This window comes from Seriola aureovittata, chromosome 16, assembly GCF_021018895.1.
Source record: "Seriola aureovittata isolate HTS-2021-v1 ecotype China chromosome 16, ASM2101889v1, whole genome shotgun sequence".
Classification (NCBI taxonomy): domain Eukaryota; kingdom Metazoa; phylum Chordata; class Actinopteri; order Carangiformes; family Carangidae; genus Seriola; species Seriola aureovittata.
The window spans coordinates 7,915,293-7,940,087 of NC_079379.1; the positions used below are offsets into that span (position 1 = coordinate 7,915,293).

Genomic DNA, 24,795 nt, shown 5'->3' on the forward strand with positions numbered 1-24,795 from the left:
AATGAACTGTTACTGAAGGTTCATGAGTATAAGGCAGTCATGGCGGCAGAAAACACTGGGATTTGTTGTTTACTTCTAGAAAATGGCCATGTGATCGGAGCGTGATGAATCAGGGATTGATACGTCATGAGACCCAATCAAGAAGCAAACGTGGGTCCGCATCATCATTTGCAAAAGTCTTAGTTTCAGCCGGTCCAGACTAAAGCGCAACCCAGAGTTGTCAAACTAAAACGAGCCCAACAGTGTTTCTGAAAGTCTAGTCTTAGTAGGTAATAAAAATCTAACATAATGTTAGCTAGATAAATCCACCCTTCTCTCTCTCCTCTTTCCTTTTCTCTTCTTCCCTCTCGCCCTCTCACCTCGGCCAGGTGTGGCCTTCGTGCTATTGAGACTTTATGACACCGCAGCGACGGGCCCCGCTGTGAAATGTGTATAAGGGAAACACTGCCTCTGTCTCTCTATCTCTCTCTCTGTCTCTTTGTTTCAACTCACTCATCACTTTCTTGATTATCTTTTCCCTCACCTTTCTCTCCTTCTCCACCACTTCTTTTCAACACACACACACACATACACACACACACATGCGCACACACACACACACACACGCACACACACACATGCACACACACTTGTTTTCCTTTCTGTTGAACAGGAAGTTGAAGCTGGAGAGTGAGCTGGCAGCTCAGCTGTGGAGAGTTTCCTGGGACGACGTCCAGATGTCCAACTTGGATAAAGTCCTGAGGAGAGCCTGCAGCCGACTCACAATGTCTCTGGTAACAAAACAAAAAACAAAAAACAACAAACAACAAACAAGTTCATTGAAGATGGTTTCCACTAACTTCTAACTAGATTCATTTCAACAAGCTCATTTTGTTTCTCTGCAGAAAGGATCCAACTGTGGCTCCCTGATGACCATGGAGGGAAACTTCCAGATCTACACTAAAACTGGATACTACAAGGTCTGACGCTGCCTTATATCACCTGCTGACTACAAACACCTGACACTCGTCTTACATACAACAGTTGCGCTGATGATGTAATGAGTTTTGTTGTAATCTTACTGATGTTGTCCTCCGCAGGGAAATCTGGCAGCTATCAAGTACATCAACAAGAAACGTATTGAACTGACCAGAAAGGTTCTGTTTGAACTAAAACATGTAAGAAGTCAATCTCTGTACCTTCCAATAGACCTAATGATGGACCTTCATGCTTAAAGTGACCTCCAAGTATCACATTTGTGGGATTAATGCCTTGTATGTAGAATGTTGACGGTCTTGGTGACATTTGAACCAACCTACCTCCGAACTAACCACCCTACTTACCTACCTATGTTGACCATTAAGTAACTTGTTTGTAGGATCAGTGCCTTTCTTATTGGACTTGAAGCTACCGACAGATTTACTTACTTACCAATTGACTGAGCTACTAACTGGCCTAACTGATTAATCTGCATACTGACCTACAGACAGACCAACCTACTGGCCTTCCAACTTGGGTTCAGCACTGAGGTCCAATTGGTCAATCAGTGGCTGCAGTTTGCAGGATGCTGGTGGTCTTGGATGGATTTTGAACCTATTGAACAACCAACCTATATACTAAGGAACTTTGCTACGAGGATACTGACGACTGACGACCTGCCCATCAACAGACCTACCTACCAACATATCGACTAACCAACTTACTGACTTAACTACCTAACTACAGACCTACTTGTCATTCTACCTACTGACTGACTGACCAACATATCTACCTACCCCCACCAATTTACCTATTTATCTTCCTACCTATCTACCTACCAATGAATCTACCTACCTTCTAGCTAAACTATCTGCCTAGTCCTCCTCCTTCACTACTGTCCCACCTTTTTTCGGGGGCAACCTTGTTTGTAAGCTGTTGATGTTCTTGGTGGGTTTCCTACTTACCTACCTACCAACTGCCCTCCTGACGGACCTACCTACAAACGTACTTACCTACCTACTGATGAACCTACCTACTTATGTTGACCACTCAGTGTCTAATTTAGTTTTAGTGCCTTGCATGTGGGATGCTGATGGTTTTGGTGGGATTTTAACCAGCAGCCTGTGTTCCTGCAGATGCGTGATGTTCAAAATGAGCACCTGACCCGCTTCATCGGTGCCTGCATCGACTCGCCAAACATGTGCATTATCACAGAGTACTGCCCCAGAGGCAGTCTACAGGTACTACACAACCAACTCCATACCCCTCCATTAACCATGTATACCCTTCTAACAACCACCTATACTCCTCTATACCTGTCTTTCAACTCTCAATGCCCCTCAATAATCCTCTACCTAGGGCTGGGCGATAAAACAATAGCAATAATTATCGCAAAATTATTATGCTCAATTAAAAAAAAACATTAAAAATGTTTGATAAATGTTTGATATAATTAATTTCCATGCTTATAGCACACCCACAAATGAATCACAAACGGTCAATCATGTCACAGGAATAGAGGTCTGCATTGTGCAAGATAGGATGCACGGTGAGAGGCGTAAATGCAGGTCAGCACGTGACATTATTTACAGATGCACGCAGTGGCTGACGGGCTTGAAGTTGGAGCAGAGTAAGCAAATAAGTTGAAACGAACGACACCGCAGAAAAAGCAGAACGCAGCTCAAAGGATGACGATATCGTTGACAAGAGAGGCCACTCAATTTCAGTAGTTTGGACGTATTTTGGCTATTTACAGTCGGACAAAAAACAGCCATGTGCACTGGAAACTGTGCCGGAGACACGTTCCATTGAAGACAACAACACCACAAACCTGATCCATCATTTGAAACAATATCACCTGTAAGAACACACAGAAAATAAGAAATTACAGGCCCAAACAAGCGTAAGCAGACACTCGACGAGCACCAGGCCAGTACCCAGTCTATTTATTTATTTATTTTGCAGTCTGATCATGTTACATGTGCAATTTTCTATTTACTTTGTTGAATAAAAAGGAATGAAAGGGATTTTGATTTTAATCGTGCATATTTTATCATATTTTGAAAGTTTGTACCTCAGACTTTTTAAATGTTCTGCTGTTTGGCAAGTGTTTGTCTTCGTCGAGATGGAACAGTTTAAAACCACAGTTGACTGTCTGGTCTCTTCAACTTTCACTCAGGAGCAAAAATCAGCCTTTAAACCTGAAAGAAATAACGATGTGGCATTTATCGTGATAAATATCGATATCAACTGATATGGAAATCTTTATCGTGATAAACGTTTTACCCATTTCGCCCAGCCCTACCTCTATCGTTTTAACAATTCTTTTCAACAAATTAACAATTGACTGTCTATTAACTCTTTAAATCATTTATACATCTCTATGTTTGAACACTCTATACTCCTCTATCAACATTTCTATAATCTATACCCCTTTCTAACCCTCATATCCCTTTTTTCAGCCCTTTACACACTTCTGTCAACGTGCTATCTGATTTTTAATACAACCCCAACTGTCTGTACCGTCCATACCCTCGTCAACCCACTGTACTACCTGTATTAATCATTAACTACTCTTTATCAGGCATCTATCAGCTCCATGTATCTTTGCTGCAGTCCTCTAACATTCCTTCATACATCAGATGTTTTCTGCACCTCTCAGTTATACTTATCTGTCAGCACTGTAACCTAGCAACCTCCCAGCACGGTAGCCTAGCAACATGAGAACACGTCAGCCTGCTGTAAGGTGGATGTGGGTGGCGTGGGGTTTGGGTTGTTGCCAGATGACCGCTGGATCTCACAGTATCAGTTTAACAAAGAGCAGCTCAGGTGGTTCGAGTTATTTTGTGCTCTGAGAGGACAAAGAAGTTGACAACCGTCCAGTGTGGATGTACAACTGTCAGGAGACTAAGAGTAGATACTCAGCAAAGTCTCAGGTATATCTCCAAAGACAATGCATCCTCATCTCAATATACAAAGGTTGATTATTTAATGGTGACATTTCACTGTGTTTTATCACCTGAAACCTTTTAGTGACAGTGATCAGATTCACAAACGTAAGAGAGGAAATACCTTAATGTAAAAATACTCCATCACAAGTAATAAAATAGAGTATAATAGAATACAACTTTACTGTCCACAAGAGTGGAAAATTGTCTTTGGCTCATCCAAGCATAAAATCTACATGACAACTTGACATATGAAAATACTTCACTACAGTACACAAGTAACACATGCAGATGATATACATAAAACATTAAGACATAAATACTGTACATTGACAATTTTACTTAAAACTAGTGCATAGGTCAAAAGTAAAATAACTCATAATGTTATATCAATATGTATATTATAATATTGTTAAAGCCTGAACATATTTTATTGGTTTAGCTGAGGAAGCTACTGCTCACTGCTTTATATCCTGTTTATACTTTCATCTACAACAATGCATCATATTTATAAGCTCATCATAGATTCTGTGTCTGCTACAGTAAGTATGACTGTCAGGTCAGTGGAGTACACATACTATATTTCTCTCTGTAATGTAGTAATATGCAGTATGAAGTATAAAGTGTGGCTGCCAACTTTAACTCTGATCCAACTCAACCCCTCCAACCCACCCACCCCCACCCACCCCCACCCAGACAATGACTCATGTTGGAAGCATCAGAGGAGGCTGAAGCAGGTTTGTTGTTTCCTCTGTCAGAGAACAGCAGCTGTGTTCAGTTACAGTGGATTCCTCTCATTTTACTGCAGATCACAACAGAACGACTGAAAAAAGACTTAAGTTTAGTGTGCAACACATACAGTTCATTTATAGCAAAATATGACCTTTAGTCTCCTTTAAACTGATTTGTGATTAAATGATCAGATAGTAAAAATGAAACTGAGCCTGAAGCCAACAACCTTTTTCCTTTAAAGTAAGTCCCGTTCAAGTCAGTTTATTTATAGAGCTCAAGTGTGGACCACAGGTCCCCAAAAGAAATTTAAAATACAATATTCATAATAGACAAGTTAACAACAGACAAATTAAAGTAATCATGTTGTTATATTATCATGTCATACTCATCATTAAAATAATTTACAGGACTAAGACGGGATTTACAATGAAAGTGGCAGCAGTGATGAGCTCAGTTTATTTCAATTCATTTTCCTTTAAAAACTCAGATTAAAGTTGTCACCAGAGACCTGACCAAAGAGCAGAATGAGAAACAGACTGAGACACAGTGTCCAGGTAACATGTTATATGTTCATCAAAAACAGAGACACAAACCACCAGTCATTTAACAGGTGTGTTGTTCAGTTGTACCACCAACAACAGAAGCGTGGAGTGAGAAATCAGTGCAGCTGGTGAAGACGGTGAGGAAACCGTCTGACTGATATCAAAACAGTGTAAACAGGAAAACCGTCTCCACCAAGAGTGGGACAACAACACATTTATTTTATTACCTTTGGATTACAACACGTCAGCAGTCACGACCACCATCTGCTACACCTGAAGAAACAACCCACAGGCTCCAGGACTGAGAGGGACTCAGCAACTGACACAACCCACACAGCAGAGGACAACTGTTCTCCTGGTCTTCACTAACCATCACAGTGAGGACGTTTCTGCATCATGGGGACATTTTAGGGACTGTTTGAAGGTTCGGACTTAGTTTCAAGGGTCAGGCTAGAAGCAGGTTTATGTGAGGGTTAGGATCCAGGGATTGCTCTACATCAGTCATGGTCCTCACAAGTATAGAAAGAAAAACGTGTGACAAACGTTTTTGTGTATTTATCTTCCAGGACCTGATGGAGAGCGAGGGTATCACTCTTGACTGGATGTTCAGATACTCTCTCATCAATGACATTGTCAAGGTAACGACCTGAGGGTGGGGCAGAACGGTGGTGGGCGGAGCCTACAGAGAACAGCCTTATTTCCATGGAAACAGTCACACTTACTTCACTTTTTCATGTGGCCACCAGGGGGGCTGTAAAAACTCCAAACTATCCATAATTGTGCTGATATTTGAAATTCAACCTGCAGTTTATGTACCTCAAGGATTTAACACCATCACAGTATTGATGCAGACAACTATTTTAAGTAATATCCTCCATCAGGGTGGTGCTTCTCCACCCCTCAGACACCACCTGTCAATCAAACAGTGGGGTGGGGTCTCTTGGATTTTCTTTCAGAAATCATCATATCTGAATTTCTTCTGTTTAGTTCAGTGTTTATTATTATCTTTTTGAATATCTACATCTAGTGCATCAGACACACTGCAGATCTCACCCAACAAAAGAGAAAAACCCCCAAGCCACGCCCACCTTGGGGCATGGCTGAGAGTGACTGCTTTGTTGTGACATCACAAAGTTTCACAGTATTAATATAGAACCTAGAACCTGCTTTATAATTTAAAATAAGACATGGAAATCCACCTTATACTATATGGACCTTTATGTTTCTGCCATAAATAAAAACAGTAGAAAACATCCTCCCAGCATTTAACCAAAAGTCAAACACAGGACAGTGTGTTCTTCCAATATTACAGCTGACACTGATGTTTTGGAGTGAAATCAGTGTTTATTGATTTAATGTTTTTTTTTCTGTCCAGGGCATGGCGTTCCTCCACAACAGTGTCATTGTCTCCCACGGTAACCTGAAGTCGTCCAACTGTGTGGTGGACAGTCGCTTCGTCCTGAAGATCACTGATTTCGGTCTGGAGAGTCTCCGGTCTCCCAGCAGCCCTGAAGACACACATGCTTACTACGCACGTATGTCAACATTAACAAATATATATATATGTATTTATATATACAGTATATATATATATATAAACTGTTGACGTAACACTACCTGTCATTCAGCAGTCAAGTAGAACTTACTTAAACAAAGTTCAGCGTGTGTTCAATTAACATAAAGCAACAGGTGAACTCTGCAAAAACATCAGAGTTTTAATTAAACACATTGTTACCTGTCCAGGCGTTGAAGATGTTGTCATCTTGATCACAAAACAAAAGTACACAATATCATGATATTTCTTTTATCATAGTCTCACAGAAATGTGAGGAAAACTAGAACAGTGTTTTCAGGTGTTTCATCCTTTTTCACTGTAACATCAGACATGTTAACATACAGTAATAATGGACCACAGTGATGAAGTGGGACAGGATGTAAAGGTGTGTGAAGCAGAGACCCAGACCATTCACCAAAAACTGGTCAGGTTTCACTGACAGTCAAGGACAACCTCGCCACTAAGATTAGAATATAAGTGTTTTTCATGTAACGTCCCCTGTTTGAGTCCGCCTGTCCCGTCAGCTGTCTACTACAAGTCTTCTGTGAGGATCATATACTGCCTCCCCCTCCCCCCTCCCTGCAGGTAAACTGTGGACGGCTCCAGAGCTGGTGAAGTCAGACTGCCCCCCTCCCAGTGGGACTCAGAGAGGAGACGTGTACAGCTTTGGGATCATCCTGCAGGAAGTGGCTCTACTCAGAGGAGTTTTCTACCTCGACACTCACACTCTCACTCCTAAAGGTCAGTGGTCAGGTTTTACTGAAGATGTGAGGACCTGAGAGTCGTATTAGACTGGAACAGAACTCATTGTTCAGTGTGGTGTCCGACCACGTCTGAAATCAAAGTGTTCATCATTGGTATCAGTTCAGTTTTATTTGTATAGCATCAAATCACAGCACACATGATCTCACATCTTTTTACAGAGTCCAGTCCAGATCTTATATTATTATAGAGAGAGAGGAGAGAAGGGGGGTGTCAGACTTTGTTTTGTTTTGAAGGACTCAGAGGTGGAGGTGTGAATGTTGAACTGTTGATTTCAGGTGTGTTTGTGTATGTTTTTTACATTCCAGTGTGTCAGCTTGATAACACATGGCTGTCATCACACACACACACACACACACACACACACACACACACACACAAATGTCAGTGTGTTGTGTGTCCTTACTTCCCTCTGCTCTCAGATCAGTGTTACAGAAACATGGACTAGTCCAGACTACAGAGCAGCTCCAAGCAGGTTTTCAGTCTGCTGTCAGTTCTCAGATTTCTGTTAACATTAGTGGCTCTGCTCAGTGATTTTAATCCCGTTGGTCCCTCACCCCAGTGACAATGAGAACCTCTGCAGGAGAGTACAGGAAAATACTAGTATTGTCACAGTTAGCACCTTGGTGTTGGGGCGTCCTGGTGGCTCACCTGATAGAACGTCTACCATTTACGCTCAGTCCTTACTGCAGCGGCCCGGGTTCGAGTCGCTGACCTGCCTGTCTCTCTGTCATGGTAACTATAATAAAGGCAAAAATGCCCGAAAAAAATAACTTGTGTGGTGTTGATCTGTTGTCTTCCTTCACACAGAACAAATCACACAGTGACATCTCCCTAAAACATTATGGAACTATGAACAATTTTTTCTATTACCTGTTCTACCTCCACTATGTTCATCACCACCATTAATCAACTGTGTCTTCAAAGTGAGGCATGACACCATTTTATCTTCTTCACATTGGTCCAGTTTCTTGTTTCCTGACTATGCACGATGACATCATCAAAACTGTCCAATCAACAAGTTGCCTGTCAGTCCATGTAACTTCATATGACTGAAAAGGCTCTTAAGACTTCATGCAGCGCAGCGCAGCCTGATGCATGCTGGTTAGATGGGTCGCCCCAGTTCAAATGAAAACCACAAAAAAACTGCTACAAAGGCTGGTTCATGTTACCCTGAGTCAACTGATCACTGATCAGCAGCTACAGTCAGCTGTAACATAAATCCTGGACTCAGCATCTAATGAGAGGAACAGGACTCGTCCAGCAGCTGCAGCAGGTCGAGTCATCACATCAACCTGCGGTTTCATCAGTCACAGAGGTGACGACTGTGTACCGCACTATAAGATAAAAGACTGTGAGGGTTTATTGTAGTGCCTCAACAACACATTACACCTTGTTTTAAAGATGATGTCCCCATTTGTCCTCCCCCCTCAGAGATCGTCCAGACGGTGTGTCAGGGTGGCGTCCCTCCCCTCCGTCCCTCCCTCTGCTTCCACAGTCACAGCGAGGAGCTCGGAGTCCTGATGCAGCGCTGCTGGAGCGAAGAACCCAGCGAACGACCCGACTTCAACACCATCAAGATCCTGCTGAGGAAACAACACAGGTGTGTGTGTGTGTGTGTGTGTGTGTGTGTGTTCTCGTACTTAGAACAGAGCTGTAGTTTTATTCACTTCAGTACATCTGAACATCTGAAACATCTGTCTGATAAAGAAACATCTGCATTTATATTCATTATCCTCTCTCCAATAACAACAAGAGGCACCACTGTTCTGGGCCGACGTGGAAATCTAAAACTGAACATTCTGTCCACCTGTCTGTCTGTGTAGAGGTTATGGTTCAAACATCCTCGACAACCTTCTGTCTCGGATGGAGCAGTATGCAAACAACCTGGAGGAGCTGGTGGAAGAAAGAACGCAGGCGTACCATGAGGAGAAACGCAAGGCTGAGGCCCTTCTCTACCAGATACTACCACAGTAAATATACTGCAGTAAAACTGCATCAAGTACTGCATAAACTTATTGTTTTCAGTACTTTTACCTAATTTCTGTCTGTTTGTGTTTCAGTTCAGTAGCTGAGCAGTTGAAACGAGGTGAGACGGTTCAGGCTGAAGCTTTTGACTCAGTTACCATTTACTTCAGTGACATCGTGGGCTTCACTGCCCTGTCAGCTGAGAGCACGCCACTGCAGGTCAGTAGAACTCAGTAGAACATACTAAAACTGGTTTCTACACCAGCACATCCTCCATGTAAACATGAACCTGAAACTACAAGTGCTCCATCTAGTGGTGTAATATGTTATTACCACAACAAAACACATTTTCTGACTCTCACTTTTAACTGTAACTCGTGTTGTATAAAGTGACAATGGGAGGTTTAAATGTGTTCTTCTTCCTCCAGGTTGTGACCTTGTTGAATGACCTCTACACCTGCTTCGATGCCATCATTGACAACTTTGATGTTTACAAGGTAACACGTTCCTCGCCTCTGTTTACCCTGTCTCCAGACTTTGTGCTAAGCTGTGCTAGCAGTTTACCCCTTCTCATCTAAAGTACCAAATGTTAGTGATTGTTAGGGCCAGCTGAACCCTGCTCTGTGTCACTGAATGACAGCCACACACCCAGTAGTAGTCTGTCTGTCATATTTACACTCAGCAAAGGATAGATCTACTTTGTGACTACTGGTTTGTCTCTCCTCTGAGAAAGCCAGATCATCTAAGACTTTGTCAGACCTTAAAGTCTACATGAAAAGTAAAAGGTAAATGTTTGAAGACTCCTGAATGGTACCCTCAGGTTGAAACCATCGGGGACGCCTACATGGTGGTGTCAGGTCTGCCAGGGAGGAATGGTAAACTCCATGGTCGAGAGGTGGCCCGCATGTCTCTTGCCCTGCTGGATGCCGTCAAGAGCTTTAGGATCCGACACCGACCCAAACAGCAGCTCCGGCTACGCATTGGCATACACAGCGGTCAGTGTGTGTATGTGTGTGTGTGTGTGTGTGTGTGTGTGTGTGTGTGTGTGTGTGTGTGTGTGTGTGTGTGTGTGTGTGTGTGTGTGTGTGTGTGTGTGTGTGTGTGTGTCTTTCAGTATTAGTGTTAGATGATTCTACAAAATAACTGTTTTGTTTTGTGTGTTCAGGTCCAGTGTGTGCAGGTGTAGTTGGGCTGAAGATGCCCAGGTACTGTCTGTTTGGAGACACAGTCAACACAGCGTCACGCATGGAGTCCAACGGAGAAGGTAAAACACACACACACACACACACACACACACACACACACACACACACACACACACACACACACACACACACCAGAAATAATACAGAATCAAATGGCCTTTAATGTGGCTGTGAGGTAATGAAATGAATCTTTGAATCCACACTGCAGTAACAAACACAAACACAGACAGGAAGACAAAGTACACAACTACACACAACTACAAATGACTACTGTATAATAACCTTTTACCTCCTGTCCCTTTGTGTTGTGAACTTTCCTTTAATGCCATGTTCACAACAAGAACTCTGTTTCACTGCAAATTAAAGAAGGTCCATTATTGTCTCTTAGTTTTGGTCTGGTTCATGTTCACTGTGACCTTACGGTCTGTGGAGGATCAGAACCCCCAAGGGACTCAGATCCAGATAAACAAGTCTCATGAAGTCACATGGACTGACAGATAACCGTTGATTGGACGATGTAGGTGATGTCATCCTGCACCATAAGAGCTATGAACCCACAGAGGACAATCATACTGTGGTGACTGACAGCAGGTGTTCATGTCACAGATAAAGATAAACTGGTATAAACAGGATGATGGGTTTTTTTTCTATGTTCTGTACAGAGCCCCTCCTCTGTCTGATTGGAGTGTTTTTCTGAAAAGAGGGGAACGTTTAATAGGTCTGTGTTAAAGTTCTGATTCTCATGTTTATGCTGTTTCTCTGCAGCTTTGAAGATTCATGTGTCGGAGGCAACTCGTCAGGTTCTGCAGGAGTTCAGCTGCTTCCAGCTGCAGCTCAGAGGAGAGATTGAGATGAAGGGGAAGGGACGCATGAGGACATACTGGCTGCTGGGAGAGGGCAGCAACTGACAGAGGAGAGGACACCAACAACTGACAGAGTAACGGACAACATTAACCGATAGAAGAAAGAAAGAAGGAAAGAAAGAAAGAGAAAGAAAGAAACAAGGAACAGACAGACTGGCAGACATCAGAAACAACCAGCAGGTTTTAAACCCCTCCTCTCTGATTGGACGTTTACCTCTGACATCACTTAAAGTGACAGTTTGAACTTTCCTGTTGGGAACTTTGAGAAAAGTTTCACCCATAAATGAACTGTACAGAAAACACAGACAGATGAATGTTTCACTGTAATAATAAATCATTTAAAGTTAGATGTGTAAATACAAAATAAACTGTGTGTGTTTTATTATCTCTGTGTCATTATTGTTTAAACTGTAAACTCCGGGCTGCAGTAACACTTTATATTAAAGGTCAAAATAACTTTCTGGGCTATGTAGACAATATAAATCTTTATACTTTTCCTGTTCATAACAAAACCCAGACAGAACCTGAGCTTTTTACCTGAATTTTTTTATGTACAACCGGAAGCGGGCTCACAGACTACATTTAACGTCTTCATTAATAAAGTTAATGAAGTTTATTAACTCTGGTTGGTGTTGAGCTTTAACACTTTATACTTTAACACATCAAAGTAAAAAAAGAATAAAACACTGATGTGAAGTTACAGAGAATCATTAAATAATTCACTCATCATTGTGGTTTAGTTTTGATTAGTTTCTTGTCTGTTTTCATGGGACAAAATTATAAAGCTGCGTCCCTGGTTCTGATCTCAAACTAATATTGATAACATTGGCGTTATTGATAAACCTGTTCTAATGGTACAGGAGGCCGGGTTTTGCTCCAGATTGTCTCTCCTGTCATTGGCCATCACTCGCATCACTCAGAGGCCTCGGTAAAATGATTGGTCGGCAGGCCTGTGGTCCCGCCCCCGTCCCTCCGGTCGGTCGGTGCGGATGTCCGTTATGTTGCTGTGGTCGCACAGAGTCTTAGAGCGGGACTGAGAGTCACCGTTGACCTGAAATAAGTTTTAAAAACCCATATTTACCGACCGGACTGTGTCACACACATGCTGCGTCACTGACGGCAGCACCACACTTTCCGGTACACCGACACGAACATTCAGAACCCGTGAGAACCGGGACTCCAACCCTTCTCAGCTCCGCGGGGCCAGGCGAGGCGCGGCGGGAGCAGATGGAGCCTGCACCGGCGAAGGCGAAGCCGCAGGGCCGGCTACTGGTGTCTACCCCGCTGGACGCCAAAGACGAGCTGGAGGAGGTAGGCTGACCCGGGCTAACGGCTCAGAGAGCAGGTATAACCCGGGATAACCCCGGTCAGAGCCAGTTTATCGGTGAATACCAGCAATTTGAGGACAGTTTTGTTTAAAACAAAGACATGGAACCATTTTATCACCCAGGCTAGGCTAGTTAGCACCGCTAGCAGGGGGCTAGCAGTGTTAGCATAGCACAGCCGCACAGGAGCATGTGTAAACATGTTGTAGCTGGTTTAACCCCGCGGTGTGAGACAGGTTAGGGGTCTCAGGTGTTAGTGAACCCTGAAAGACGTCACGGCAGTGATTTAAAGTCAGACCTGATCGACTGTTAGCCTAGCATGCTAACCATACGTAAACATATGGATGAAAAGTGACAGGTGCGCATGCGCCGTGGTTGTGTTTCACATGTCAAAAGTAGTGAGATGAAGACAGGTAAGACAGTTACACCTATGTGACGCGTTAATGTGTTTTATACTTTGAGGGTTTATCAGCGTATAACGAAACACCCTGTCTGTCGTGTGGATCTCTGTGTGGTGGTTGTTGTTGTCGTGTGTGTGTGTTTGTTGCTGTGTGTGTTGTGTATCTGTGTGTGCAGAGACTGGAGCGTTGTGTTGGGATCATCCAGTCGTTGACCAATGGGCTGTCGGAGAGAGAGGCCAACGATGCGCTCACTGCCAATGTAAGAAACACACACTGTTTTGATGCTGATGTTGGGTGTCATTATCAAAATAAAACCATTAATCCGTTATCAACAGAGTTGCTGCTCAGTGTCATAATTTTATAGTTGCTGTTTGCATTTTATGTGTGTAGTATATTATGTGTTTTGTCTGTGTGTGTAGTATTTTATGTGTGGTATGTGTAGTATTTTATTTGATGTGTGTGTGTGTGTAGTATATTATGTTTTGTGTGTGTAGTATATCGTGTGTTGTGTAGTATTCCCATGTGTTTGCTTTGTGTACTGTAGATGCTGATAATGTATTCTGCTTTTGTATTACATCTGTTGTACTTGTGCAAAACATGGAAACTAAATGTCTCTGTCTGACTTACTGTTTACCTGTCCCTCAGGTGTGTAAAGGTCAGCAGCAGCATGAGGAAGTGTGTCTGGGTCTGTTCACTCTGGTCCTCACAGAACCGACCCAGGCCCAGAGGGTGAGACACCACTGCATCATTGTTATTGTTTGACATCACTGTGACATCACTCTGACATCACTGTGTCTGTGTGGGGGGACAGTGTTACAGAGACCTGACGCTGGTCAACAGAGATGGGATGAATGTGATCTTGGTGAAGATCAACCAGATCCTGATGGAGAAGTTCCTCAAACTGCAGGATGTCCCGAGAACTCAGGTAAACAAACTCCAGGTACACACTCAGGAATACACTCAGGCATATCTAAAGGTATATAATATACTATATTAAACACACCTGTGTATAAGATTATCCCTCCTACTGCAAAGTTGAGACAGATGTGGTGCTATGCAGTCACTGTTTACCCAAATTTACTGTTGACATTGTTTCATTCACTTTATGAGAGATGATAACGACGAGGAGTCCAAACAGACCAATCACAGTTCTTGTTGTGTTCGCTCCCGGAAGTAGATTAACTCTTTGACACCTGAGTTTAAATCTGAAAGTTCACCATGCTGCTGAGTCACAAACATGTCATTAGTGTCAGTGATGGCTGACAGATCAGACTCAGGGAAGAAGAAGAACAACAGGAAACACACCTGGCAGCAGGAAGCAGTTCTCACCTGAATGAATAAATCCTTTGTGAACTGAGTGTCATGTGATACTGATGGAGTTGATTTGTGTGCAGCTGGTGTGGCTGGTCAGAGAGCTGGTGAAGAGTGGGGTAATGGGAGCTGACGGAGTCGTCATGACTCTGCTGAAACAGATTGCAGGTCAGAATCTTTCACTCATACAGAGTTCATTTTCATAATGTGAAACATCAGCAGGAATCACAACTGTGATTCCACTCAAAGTAACACTGTATTTTTATTGTGTTTATGTTTAGGTGGAGATATCTCCACTAAGAATCTGTGGTTGGCTGAGAGTGTCCTAGACATCCTGCTGGATCAAAAGTATGTTTCACTATTCATCTATTTATAAAAAAGCTTTTAATCAGACTGCACCATGTAGAGAAAATGTTAGTGTTTCTGAATGTACTTCCAGCAAGAACAAACAAGTTTTTTCTGTGATATAAACAAGGGAGTAGTTTTCTTCACAGTAAAAGCTATTGTTAAGCAGCTGTAGTGCTTTTATTTTGAAGGTAGCATTGGGCTTTTAATGTGAAGATATCGATGGGCTTTTTACTGTGAAGCAGCTGAATATTTTTTCTCTCTAGGGAGTGGGTATTGAAGAGCGGGATGCTGATAGCGATGTCAGTCTACACCTACCTCCGCCTGATCGTGGACCATGGAGCCCCGAACCTGCTTACTCTCCGCCAGAAAGAGGTGGACTTCTGCATCAGCATGCTGAGGGAGAAGGTAAGGAAGGAAGGACAGAGGGAAGTTAGCTTTGTGCCCGAGTGGTTACCCTCATAACCCTGTCTTTTTATCTATAGTTCATGGAGTGTCTGATCATCGGCAGAGATCTGGTTCGTCTGCTGCAGAATGTGGCTCGGATCCCAGAGATGGAGCTGCTGTGGAGAGACCTGCTGCACAACCCACAAGTCCTTAGTCCTCAGTTCACAGGTAAACTACACTACCCACAATCCTCAGTTCTTAGTTCACTAGTAAATCTCATTAGTGTGTTTGAGGAAGGGATATCATGATACCAGAACTCATGATACCACAATTCTGATACCAATTCCCATAGCAAAAAACACAAAACGACAGAGGCTAGGTAGAGAGTCCAGTCAGTGACTTGTGGAGAGCTCATTAACTAACAGACACAATACACTAGATCTGATATAATCCACCCTTGCTGACGTTGTTGTTTAAACACATGATGTTACACAATGTTTCTGATGAGTATGTGTTTAATTGTTGTGTGTCTTCATGTGTGTGTTGCAGGTGTCCTCCAGCTCCTGACGGCTCGGACATCCAGGAAGTTTCTGGCCTGTCGACTCACACCAGACATGGAGACCAAGCTGCTGTTCATGACCTCCAGGGTAAAGACAACGTATAGTTTCTTTGTCAATGTCTGCAGTACTCAGACCTCATCGAACTGTGAGGATCCACCGACAGGCCCTGCAGTCCGATGTGGTTTAAGTAGTATACTGTGGTACATCAGTCTGCACACTGTCACACTTCAGTTCTGCCACTAGTGATTTCTGTTTGTATTAATCAATCTACAAATTATTTTATTGATTAATAAGCTGCTTTCAATCTGTGTTTACCCTACTTCTATTGTTTCAACAGTTCAAAACAAACACACATCTTCACATTCTGTCTTTCATCTAATAAATTAATCATGTGATCGTTAAAGCTCACTGCATTGAGTTAGCAGTAAAACTAGTTGCTAGTGTTTACTTTTAGCTCTGTTCAGAGGTTTGATGTTGTAATCATGTTCACCTAACAACTGAAAACAGTATCCACACATCAACTCAGGTGAATCTCTCACTGTATCTTCACCTGTGTGCTCAGGTGCGCTTCGGGCAGCAGAAGCGGTACCAGGACTGGTTTCAGAGACAGTACCTGTCCACAGCAGAGAGCCAATCACTGCGCTGCGATCTTATTCGATACATCTGTGGAGTGGTCCATCCGTCCAATGAGGTGTTGAGCTCTGACATCCTGCCTCGCTGGGCAATCATTGGCTGGTTGCTTACCACCTGCACGGTAAGGGGGCGGGGCCTCAGAATGTCAATTTGGATGTTTTAGTCGATTAAAATCAATAACTGATTTATTAATTTGTGTCTCCAGTCAAATGTGGCTGCTTCCAACGCCAAACTGGCTCTCTTCTATGATTGGCTGTTCTTCAATCCAGAGAAAGACAGCATCATGAACATAGGTGACACACACATGCACAAGCACTTAATTGTCTTTCTATACATTTGAGGACCCTCGTTGATCTCATGCGTTCCCAGGCTCCAGACCTAGACCTGAGTGTAACCTGCACCCTAAAACCAGATCTGAACCTTCAGACAAGTTCTCACTACAATGGTTTAAAACAGAAGTAGTCCTAACAAAGATATATGTATAAAATCACACACATAAATTTGAGTCTATAAAGGACACTGTGTAGCTTGTGTTTGAATTAATTTTAACAAATTTTGCATAAGACAGCTCCAGAGTTGATGTCAGGTCAAAAGGAGCTATCTGTACATTTTGGTATTGCTACATAGCTAACATTAGCATTAGATTACAATACGTCCTCTGAGCAGCTACTCCCTCAGGACAGACTGCACGCTACAGTGACTCAGTTTCAGAAAGTGGCGAGATAGGAGCTAGCTGGTAAGCATGCTAACTTTAGTAGAAGAAAAGTGGTAGAAATAAAAAAAATTAAAAAAACAAGGTCTTTCTTTGCTGAACTCATAATGTTTCTTCTAGACTGGTAAGAAAACAGCTGCTAATGCTAACGTTTGCTATGTAGCAAAAACTTACATATAGCACCTTTAATAACAGACAATAATAAATACAGTTGATGTCACAGATTAAAAGTTGGTTGTTGGATCAATTTCTGATCCTATCTGTTGTTGTTGTTGTGTATCAGAACCAGCCATCCTGGTGATGCATCACTCCATGAAGCCTCATCCTGCCATCACTGCCACACTGCTGGACTTCATGTGCAGGGTAACACGCACTGAAACACACACACACACACACACACACACACACACACACACACACACAGTAAAACACAGACACACACTCTCACTGTTGTGTAGATGAATCTTCCCTCCTCCTCCTCCTCCTCTGAACTTCATCCTGTGGAAACTTGGAAGTTTTTCACAAACTGAAACTGAGACATTGCTTTGTTTTTATTTTTCATAAAAGAAAATACACACAGAAAACAACAGAATAAACTCAGTGTGAAACATGGACACACACCGTAGAATGAAACGCACTGATAAAAACAATAGTTTTGTCCAGTTCCTCAGTAACAGACTGAAGCTGTTTGTTTTCTTAGTTTTTTTATTCTGTTTCTCTGTCCATCTGTCCCTCTGTCCTGCTGCCCTCTCTACTTTAACTCCTTGTTTCCTTCCCTCTTTAGATCATCCCTCACTTCTTTCCTCCATTGGAGTCTCAGGTCCGTCAGGGCGTCTTCAACTCGCTCACCTTTATCATGGAGAAGAGAGTGCTGGCGTAAGAAACAAACACACTGTGTTCCCTGTGATGCTCCATATTGTATTGATTATTGATTACTGATTATTGATCTCTGTCTCTCAGTCACCTCGCTCCGCTGTTTGATAATCCAAAGTTAGACCGAGAGCTTCGATCGATGCTCAGAGAAAGATTCCCCGAGTTCTGCAGCTCGCCTTCCCCCCCAACTGAAGGTAACACATGCACAAACACAAGTTGTTGTAGGTCACAACAACTTGTGTGTCTGATTGCCTAACCTTTATTTCTCCTTTTGTTTATTTATTTGGGTCATTTTTAAGTGTCATGTACAGAAGAACATTAACAGTTACAGGAGCAGAGTGTGACGTTTATGTGTCTATACCTGAAGCAAATTTCTAACACTGGTCCCTTGATAGGTGAAGCGATCACCAACATTATATGATGCAGTTTAAAATCAGTGCATATAGTAATAAAAAAAAAAAAAAAGAGTAGCAACCATCCATGACAACACAACAGAAACACCAAACAAAGCAACACAAACCCCAAAAACAAACACAGGACATTTTCATCATAAACTCAAACACACTAATTTAGTTGAGACCAGTTCAAACCATGTTTTAACCAGAACCATTTCAGTGGACTCTTTACACACAACTTTATTGTCAGAGGTAACAACGCACGTTACTCAGACAATTAAAAACCTGTAACAGATCAGAAAACTTCTGTGTCCTGCAGTGAAAATGGAGGAAGCCGTCTCCTTGGAGATGGACAACCACGTGTTGGACAAGGAGGAGGGTTGCTATGACAACACAGAGGCCGCCTTCAGCGACGACGAGGAGGAAGTCAACAACAAAGGTGATGACGAGACGAGACCTTGATAAACCAGAATGACATTGCTTAAACCAGAATAATTGTTTTATTGGTAACAAGAAGTCGAATATACCAGATTTTACCAGTTTAAACCAGAGTCAACCAGTTTAATGTAGATCATTTTAAACCAGATTAATCCAGTTTATTGTTGATCGTTTTAGACCACATTAATCCAGTTTATTGTGGATCATTTAAAACTGGATTAAATTGTTTAGATGAAATTACTTTAAACTGGGATAAACTTAATGAGACCAGTTTAACCAGGTTGGAGCCAGTGAGAATCAGGTTAAGCCAGGTGTCAGTGAGTCTACCTGCTGCAGGTAAACACCTTGGGTTTACATGGCAATTCATAGAAACTCAATCTTTTACGTCCCACTGCCTATCGACCAATCACTGTGCAGGAAAGAAACGGGAGTTCAGGTTCCACCCAATCAAAGAGGCTGTGATGGAGGAGCCTGCTGACATCACACCCTGGCTGGACCAATTAGACGACACCATGAAGGAGAAAGTGTTGCAGCTGCAGAAAACCAGGTGAGACCCTGCAGTCCTCCTTCAGGTCCTCAGATCAGCCTAGGGTCACAGCTGAGCTCACTCTGAGTTTATTGATCATTAATCAGTTAATATCTGATGTTTTTGTCACCTTGTTTTAATAATAATAACAACAACGATAATACTAATAATAACATTGTCTTTCCTCAGTGACACAGAGACTCAGTGTGAGGTGATGCAGGAGATCGTGGATCTGATCCTGGAGGTAAAGATCAACATGTACTCAAACTCTACTGTATCCTGTATTCCCCTGGGTTCTCCTGGGTTCCACTGGGTTCTCTGATGCTGTCTTGTGTTGCAGGAGGACTTTGACACAGAGCAGATGTCGGCTATGGCTTCCTGTCTGTCTGAACTGTTTAAAGATCATTTTAGAGGAGACGTTCTGCCAGAGGAGATCACTGAAGAGTAAGACTGATTGTACCTGTCTGTATGTTTCTCTAATGTCTCTGATCACCTACCCTTCTCTCTCTCTGATCACCTGTCTCTCTCTGTCTATGATCACCTGTCTCTCTCTCTGTCTCTGATCACCTGTCTCTTTCTGTCTCTGATCACCTACCCTTCTCTGTCCCTGATCACCTGTCTCTCTCTGTCTATGATCACCTGTCTCTCGCTGTCTCTGATCACCTACCCTTCTCTCTCTCTGATCACCTGTCTCTCTCTCTGTCTCTGATCACCTGTCTCTTTCTGTCTCTGATCACCTACCCTTCTCTCTCTCTGATCACCTGTCTCTCTCTGTCTATGATCACCTGTCTCTCTCTCTGTCTATGATCACCTGTCTCTCTCTCTGTCTCTGATCACCTGTCTCTTTCTGTCTCTGATCACCTACCCTTCTCTGTCCCTGATCACCTGTCTCTCTCTTTCTCTGATCACCTGTCTCTCGCTGTCTCTGATCACCTACCCTTCTCTCTCTCTCTGATCACCTGTCTCTCTCTGTCTATGATCACCTGTCTCTCTCTCTCTCTGTCTCTGATCACCTGTCTCTTTCTGTCTCTGATCACCTACCCTTCTCTCTCTCTGATCACCTGTCTCTCTCTGTCTATGATCACCTGTCTCTCTCTCTGTCTATGATCACCTGTCTCTCTTTCTGTCTCTGATCACCTACCCTTCTCTGTCTCTGATCACCTGTCTCTCGCTGTCTCTGATCACCTTTCTCTCTTTCTCTGATCACCTGTCTCTCTTTGTCTCTGATCACCTGTCTCTCTCTGTCTCTGATCACCTGTCTCCGATCACCTGTCTCTCTCTGTCTCTGATCACCTATCTCTCTGTCTCTGATCACCTGTCTCCGATCACCTGTCTCTCTCTGTCTCTGATCACCCGTCTCCGATCACCTGTCTCTGATCACCTATCTCTCTGTCTCTGATCACCTGTCACTCTCTGTCTCTGATCACCTGTCTCTGATCACCTGTCTCTCTCTGTCTCCGATCACCTGTCTCTCTCTGTCTCCGATCACCTGTCTAACTCTGTCTCTGATCACCTGTCTAACTCTGTCTCCGATCACCTGTCTCTCTCTGTCTCTGATCACCTGTCTAACTCTGTCTCTGATCACCTGTCTCTCTCTGTCTCTGATCACCTGTCTAACTCTGTCTCTGATCACCTGTCTAACTCTGTCTCTGATCACCTGTCTAACTCTGTCTCTGATCACCTGTCTTTCTCTCCCTCAGGTCCCTGGAGGAGTCGGTGTGTAAACCCGTGTGTCTGATCTTCAGGAACCTGGTCACCATGCAGGAGGATAACAGTGGGTTCTCGGTTCTGCTCGACATGTTGGCTGAACTTTACCAGAAACAACCCAAGATCGGATACCACCTGCTGTACTACCTCAAAGCAAGGTGACCTGTGACCTCAGAGATGATGTCGGAGCTGCTGTTTGTAGCTTAGCTTAAACTGACGGTAGAAACATGATCAGTACTTATTCAAAATGTGCCTGATGGGAGTAATGGATACTAGTTACACAACAACACTGATGACATCACAGTTGTTGCATGTATCATCATCGTTAATACAGACAGATACAGAGACTCCTAGTCAGATGTGAACATCAGTACAATCATTAAAATGTCTGTGTGTGTTTGTGTCAACAGTAAAGCAGCGAATGGGAAGATGATGCTGTACGAGTCTTTTGCACAGGCGACAGCTCTCGGCGACCTGCACACCTGTCTGATGATGGACATGAAGGCATGTCAGGAGGACGATGTCCGGCTGCTCTGCTACCTCACTCCCTCCATATACTCTGAGGTACACAACACACATACACACACACCGTCTCTGCTGTCATGTGTCAAACTCACCTGAATTTGTTGTTTGTTCAGTTTCCAGATGAAACGTTGAGAAGCGGTGAGCTGCTTAACATGATCGTCGCCGTTATCGACTCCACACAGGTAACTCACTGAGTCAGGTAACTGTAGTCACATCAGTACTCTGTAGTCATGGGTTGGACTCGACCATCTTTGAAATCGACCTTCATTTTCACCATTTTCACAAGTTTCCTGACTCTAAACACCTAACAAAGTCCTCAAAACCACATCTGGTAAATCCTGCTGTGGGACGACAGGACCACATTTTGCCATGAACACACACCACACAGACTCACAAGGTGAAAACAACACCAGCCACACTGTTGCAGCTGGTAATAAATAAAAATTAGCTGACTTCAAACCTCAGTGAAGATGACTGTGTGTGTGTGTGTGTGTGCGTGTGTGCGTGTGTGTGTGTGTGTGTGTGTGTGTGTGTGTGTGTGTGTGTGTGTGTGTGTGTGTGTGTAGTTACAGGAGCTGATGTGTCATGTGATGATGGGAAACCTGGTGATGTTCAGGAAAGACTCAGTGCTCAACATCCTCAGTGAGAAGCCTTCACACAGAACAGAATACAGTATACTGTGTTGGTGCTAGACAGCAGCTGACTGTATATCTTCTTGTTCTTTATAAACAGTTCAGTCTCTGGACTGGGAGACTTTTGAGCAGTACAGCACCTGGCAGCTGTTTCTGGCTCACAGTATCCCTCTGGAAACTATTATCCCAATACTGCAACACCTCAAATACAAAGGTGAGTACTGACACAATCTAACAGCATTGGTGAATTAATGAATGATCTTACTGGGTCCTATGTGAAGTTTCTGATAAGATTTGTTATTGGAATGTGAATCAAACCACCACAACAAGACTCAAAACTACAAGGCATGACATGAAATGAGCACAGAGTGACCTGAAACTTTTTTGTGTTTTTTTCTGACTCTTGTATCTTTGGTTTTGTGACTTCATGTTTGCCAGAACATCCAGAGGCCTTATCCTGTCTGCTGCTGCAGCTGCGCCGAGAGAAGTATGACAAACACACAGCCAGGAAAAGACAAACACACTCATAACAGAATGGTTTATTCCTTTATATTCGTTCTTTGCCCCTGTTAATGTCTGTCTCTGTGTGTGTCCCAGGCCGAGTGAGGAGATGGTGAAGATGGTTCTGAGTCGACCCTGTCACCCTGAAGACCAGTTCACCACCAGCATCCTGAGACACTGGGCATCCAAATACGATGACACGCTGGGAGAACACATCAAGGCCCAGCTGATCAAGAACAACAACCAGCCCCGTAAGAGACAGAGGTGAGGACACGGAGACAGAGGTGATCACACAGAGACAGAGGTGAGGACACAGAGACAGAGGCAAGATGAGGAGACAGAGGGGAGGTGAGGACACAGAGACAGAGGTGAGGACATAGAGACAGAGGTGAGGACATAGAGACAGGCAGAGGTGAGGACACAGACAGAGGCAAGATGAGGAGACAGAGGCGAGGTGAGGACACAGACAGAGGTGAGGACACAGAGACGGACGTGAGGAGACAGACAGACAGAGGTTAGGACACACAGACAGACAGGCGAGGACAGACAGAGAGCCAGAGGTGAGGTCTGGGTCTGGCTGGTCAGGTTGTCCTCAGACAGTGCAAACAGGGACAGTTCCCTGACTAAACCAGTTCTCTGTCTTCAGTCTTCGTAGTTCCAGCAGTAAACTGGCTCAGCTGACCCTGGAACAGATCTTGGAGCACATGGACAACCTGAGACTGAGTCTGAGCAACACCAAGAACAACTGTAAGTACACACACAGTGATTGATTACTATTGATGATGTATCAATTATTGATGATGTATCAATTGATAAGTTATTGGTTGTGTCTGTCTGTCAGTTTTCACTCAGACTCCGATCCTCCAGGCTCTGCAGCACGTTCAGGCCAGCTGTGACGAAGCACACAAGATGAGGTACACGTGCACAAACACGCACACACATACACAAACTGACCGATGACTTCACAACAGATGCTGATGACATCACTTTCTCCTAAAGGTTCAGTGACCTGTTCGCCCTGGCGGAGGAATACGAAGACTCTCAGGCCAAGCCTCCAAAGTCTCGTCGTAAAGCTCCAGCCTCTTCGCCTCGCTCAAGGAAAGGAGCAGCCCCGCCCACCAACAACGAGGAGGAGAGTGCCTCCAGCAGCGCCTCGGCAAGTACCATCCACGTTATGCTTCAGTCCCATCCTGAAGCCTGTGTTTTTTTCATATATCGTTGAAAATCTGGAACCGTTAGTTAATCTGTTTAATTTTCCGTCTACTTCAGGAGGAGGAAGACTCGAAGCCCAAAGCTCCCAAAAGGAAGAGGAAAGGCTCGTCAGCCGTTGGCTCTGACAGCGACTGATGGACTGATCCTCTGACCAATCACATGCCAGCTGCCACAGAGACCGCCAGCCAACCAGCCGCTCTGACCACTGGAAGAGGCCCCGCCCCCTCCCGATAAGACATGCACTGACCGCCGCGGGTGGGGCAGGGCTCTGAGACGCCACGGACTTTAAATCCATGTGGTGAACTGACTTTCACATGATGAGACTGTCGCTGTTTCCATGGATACGAGGACTGACCTGATCAAAGGTCATAGTGTGGCTTAACTCCCATGATGCACTGGGAGGAGGAAATCACAAACTCTGAGAATGAAACGACGACGTTTTTAATACAGGGAACATGATGATGATGATGATAGGAATAATGATGAAGATGGGTGCGGTTGTTTGGGCTTTTTTTTTTTCCCCAGAGGCGGGGGGATTTTGAACTCTTATTGTGGAGGATCCTGACTTCCTGCTGTTTTTAGCAGCTCCTTCCTGTTTGTCTCGCTGCAGTAAAAGCTCCTCGTCTGTTCTGAACATCATGTTGGATGAATTCTTCATATAAAAACTGATGCTTGTTTCAGGTTGTCATGTCTGCTGCTGGTGGGGGGTGAGGGGCTAAGGTTTTGATGCCGCACATGTGGCGCTGCAGTCAAGAAAGAACCACTCCACAGTTTTTTTTT

General features: G+C 43.7%; 2 protein-coding genes across 2 annotated transcripts in view; both read left to right on the forward strand.

Annotated features, from left to right (window-relative positions):
* LOC130184341 (atrial natriuretic peptide receptor 1-like) overlaps positions 1–11,917 on the forward strand; it is a 31,090-nt gene extending 19,173 nt beyond the window's left edge. Inside the window, exons 9-22 of the mRNA XM_056400300.1 lie at positions 653–773; positions 885–959; positions 1,080–1,157; positions 2,094–2,198; positions 5,746–5,817; positions 6,555–6,714; positions 7,320–7,475; positions 8,931–9,099; positions 9,323–9,469; positions 9,560–9,683; positions 9,893–9,961; positions 10,285–10,459; positions 10,630–10,728; positions 11,435–11,917. Of these exons, the coding sequence (XP_056256275.1) occupies positions 653–773; positions 885–959; positions 1,080–1,157; positions 2,094–2,198; positions 5,746–5,817; positions 6,555–6,714; positions 7,320–7,475; positions 8,931–9,099; positions 9,323–9,469; positions 9,560–9,683; positions 9,893–9,961; positions 10,285–10,459; positions 10,630–10,728; positions 11,435–11,577 (1,693 nt within the window). The 3' untranslated portion in view covers positions 11,578–11,917. The remainder of the gene's footprint in view (positions 1–652; positions 774–884; positions 960–1,079; positions 1,158–2,093; positions 2,199–5,745; positions 5,818–6,554; positions 6,715–7,319; positions 7,476–8,930; positions 9,100–9,322; positions 9,470–9,559; positions 9,684–9,892; positions 9,962–10,284; positions 10,460–10,629; positions 10,729–11,434) is intronic.
* Positions 11,918–12,500: 583 nt separating this feature from the next.
* On the forward strand, positions 12,501–24,692 carry ints3 (integrator complex subunit 3). Its single transcript, XM_056400301.1, has 29 exons — positions 12,501–12,843; positions 13,434–13,517; positions 13,904–13,987; positions 14,070–14,183; positions 14,653–14,737; positions 14,851–14,917; positions 15,181–15,322; positions 15,400–15,529; positions 15,851–15,948; positions 16,424–16,615; positions 16,700–16,787; positions 17,490–17,569; positions 17,991–18,082; positions 18,167–18,273; positions 18,794–18,913; positions 19,330–19,459; positions 19,628–19,682; positions 19,779–19,882; positions 21,139–21,303; positions 21,556–21,709; positions 21,784–21,852; positions 22,237–22,312; positions 22,403–22,516; positions 22,741–22,789; positions 22,900–23,067; positions 23,450–23,550; positions 23,645–23,717; positions 23,803–23,959; positions 24,073–24,692. The coding sequence occupies exons 1-29, from the start codon at positions 12,760–12,762 to the stop codon at positions 24,148–24,150; spliced, it is 3,060 nt and encodes a 1,019-aa protein (XP_056256276.1). The 5' UTR covers positions 12,501–12,759; the 3' UTR covers positions 24,151–24,692.
* The last annotated feature ends 103 nt before the right edge of the window (positions 24,693–24,795 follow it).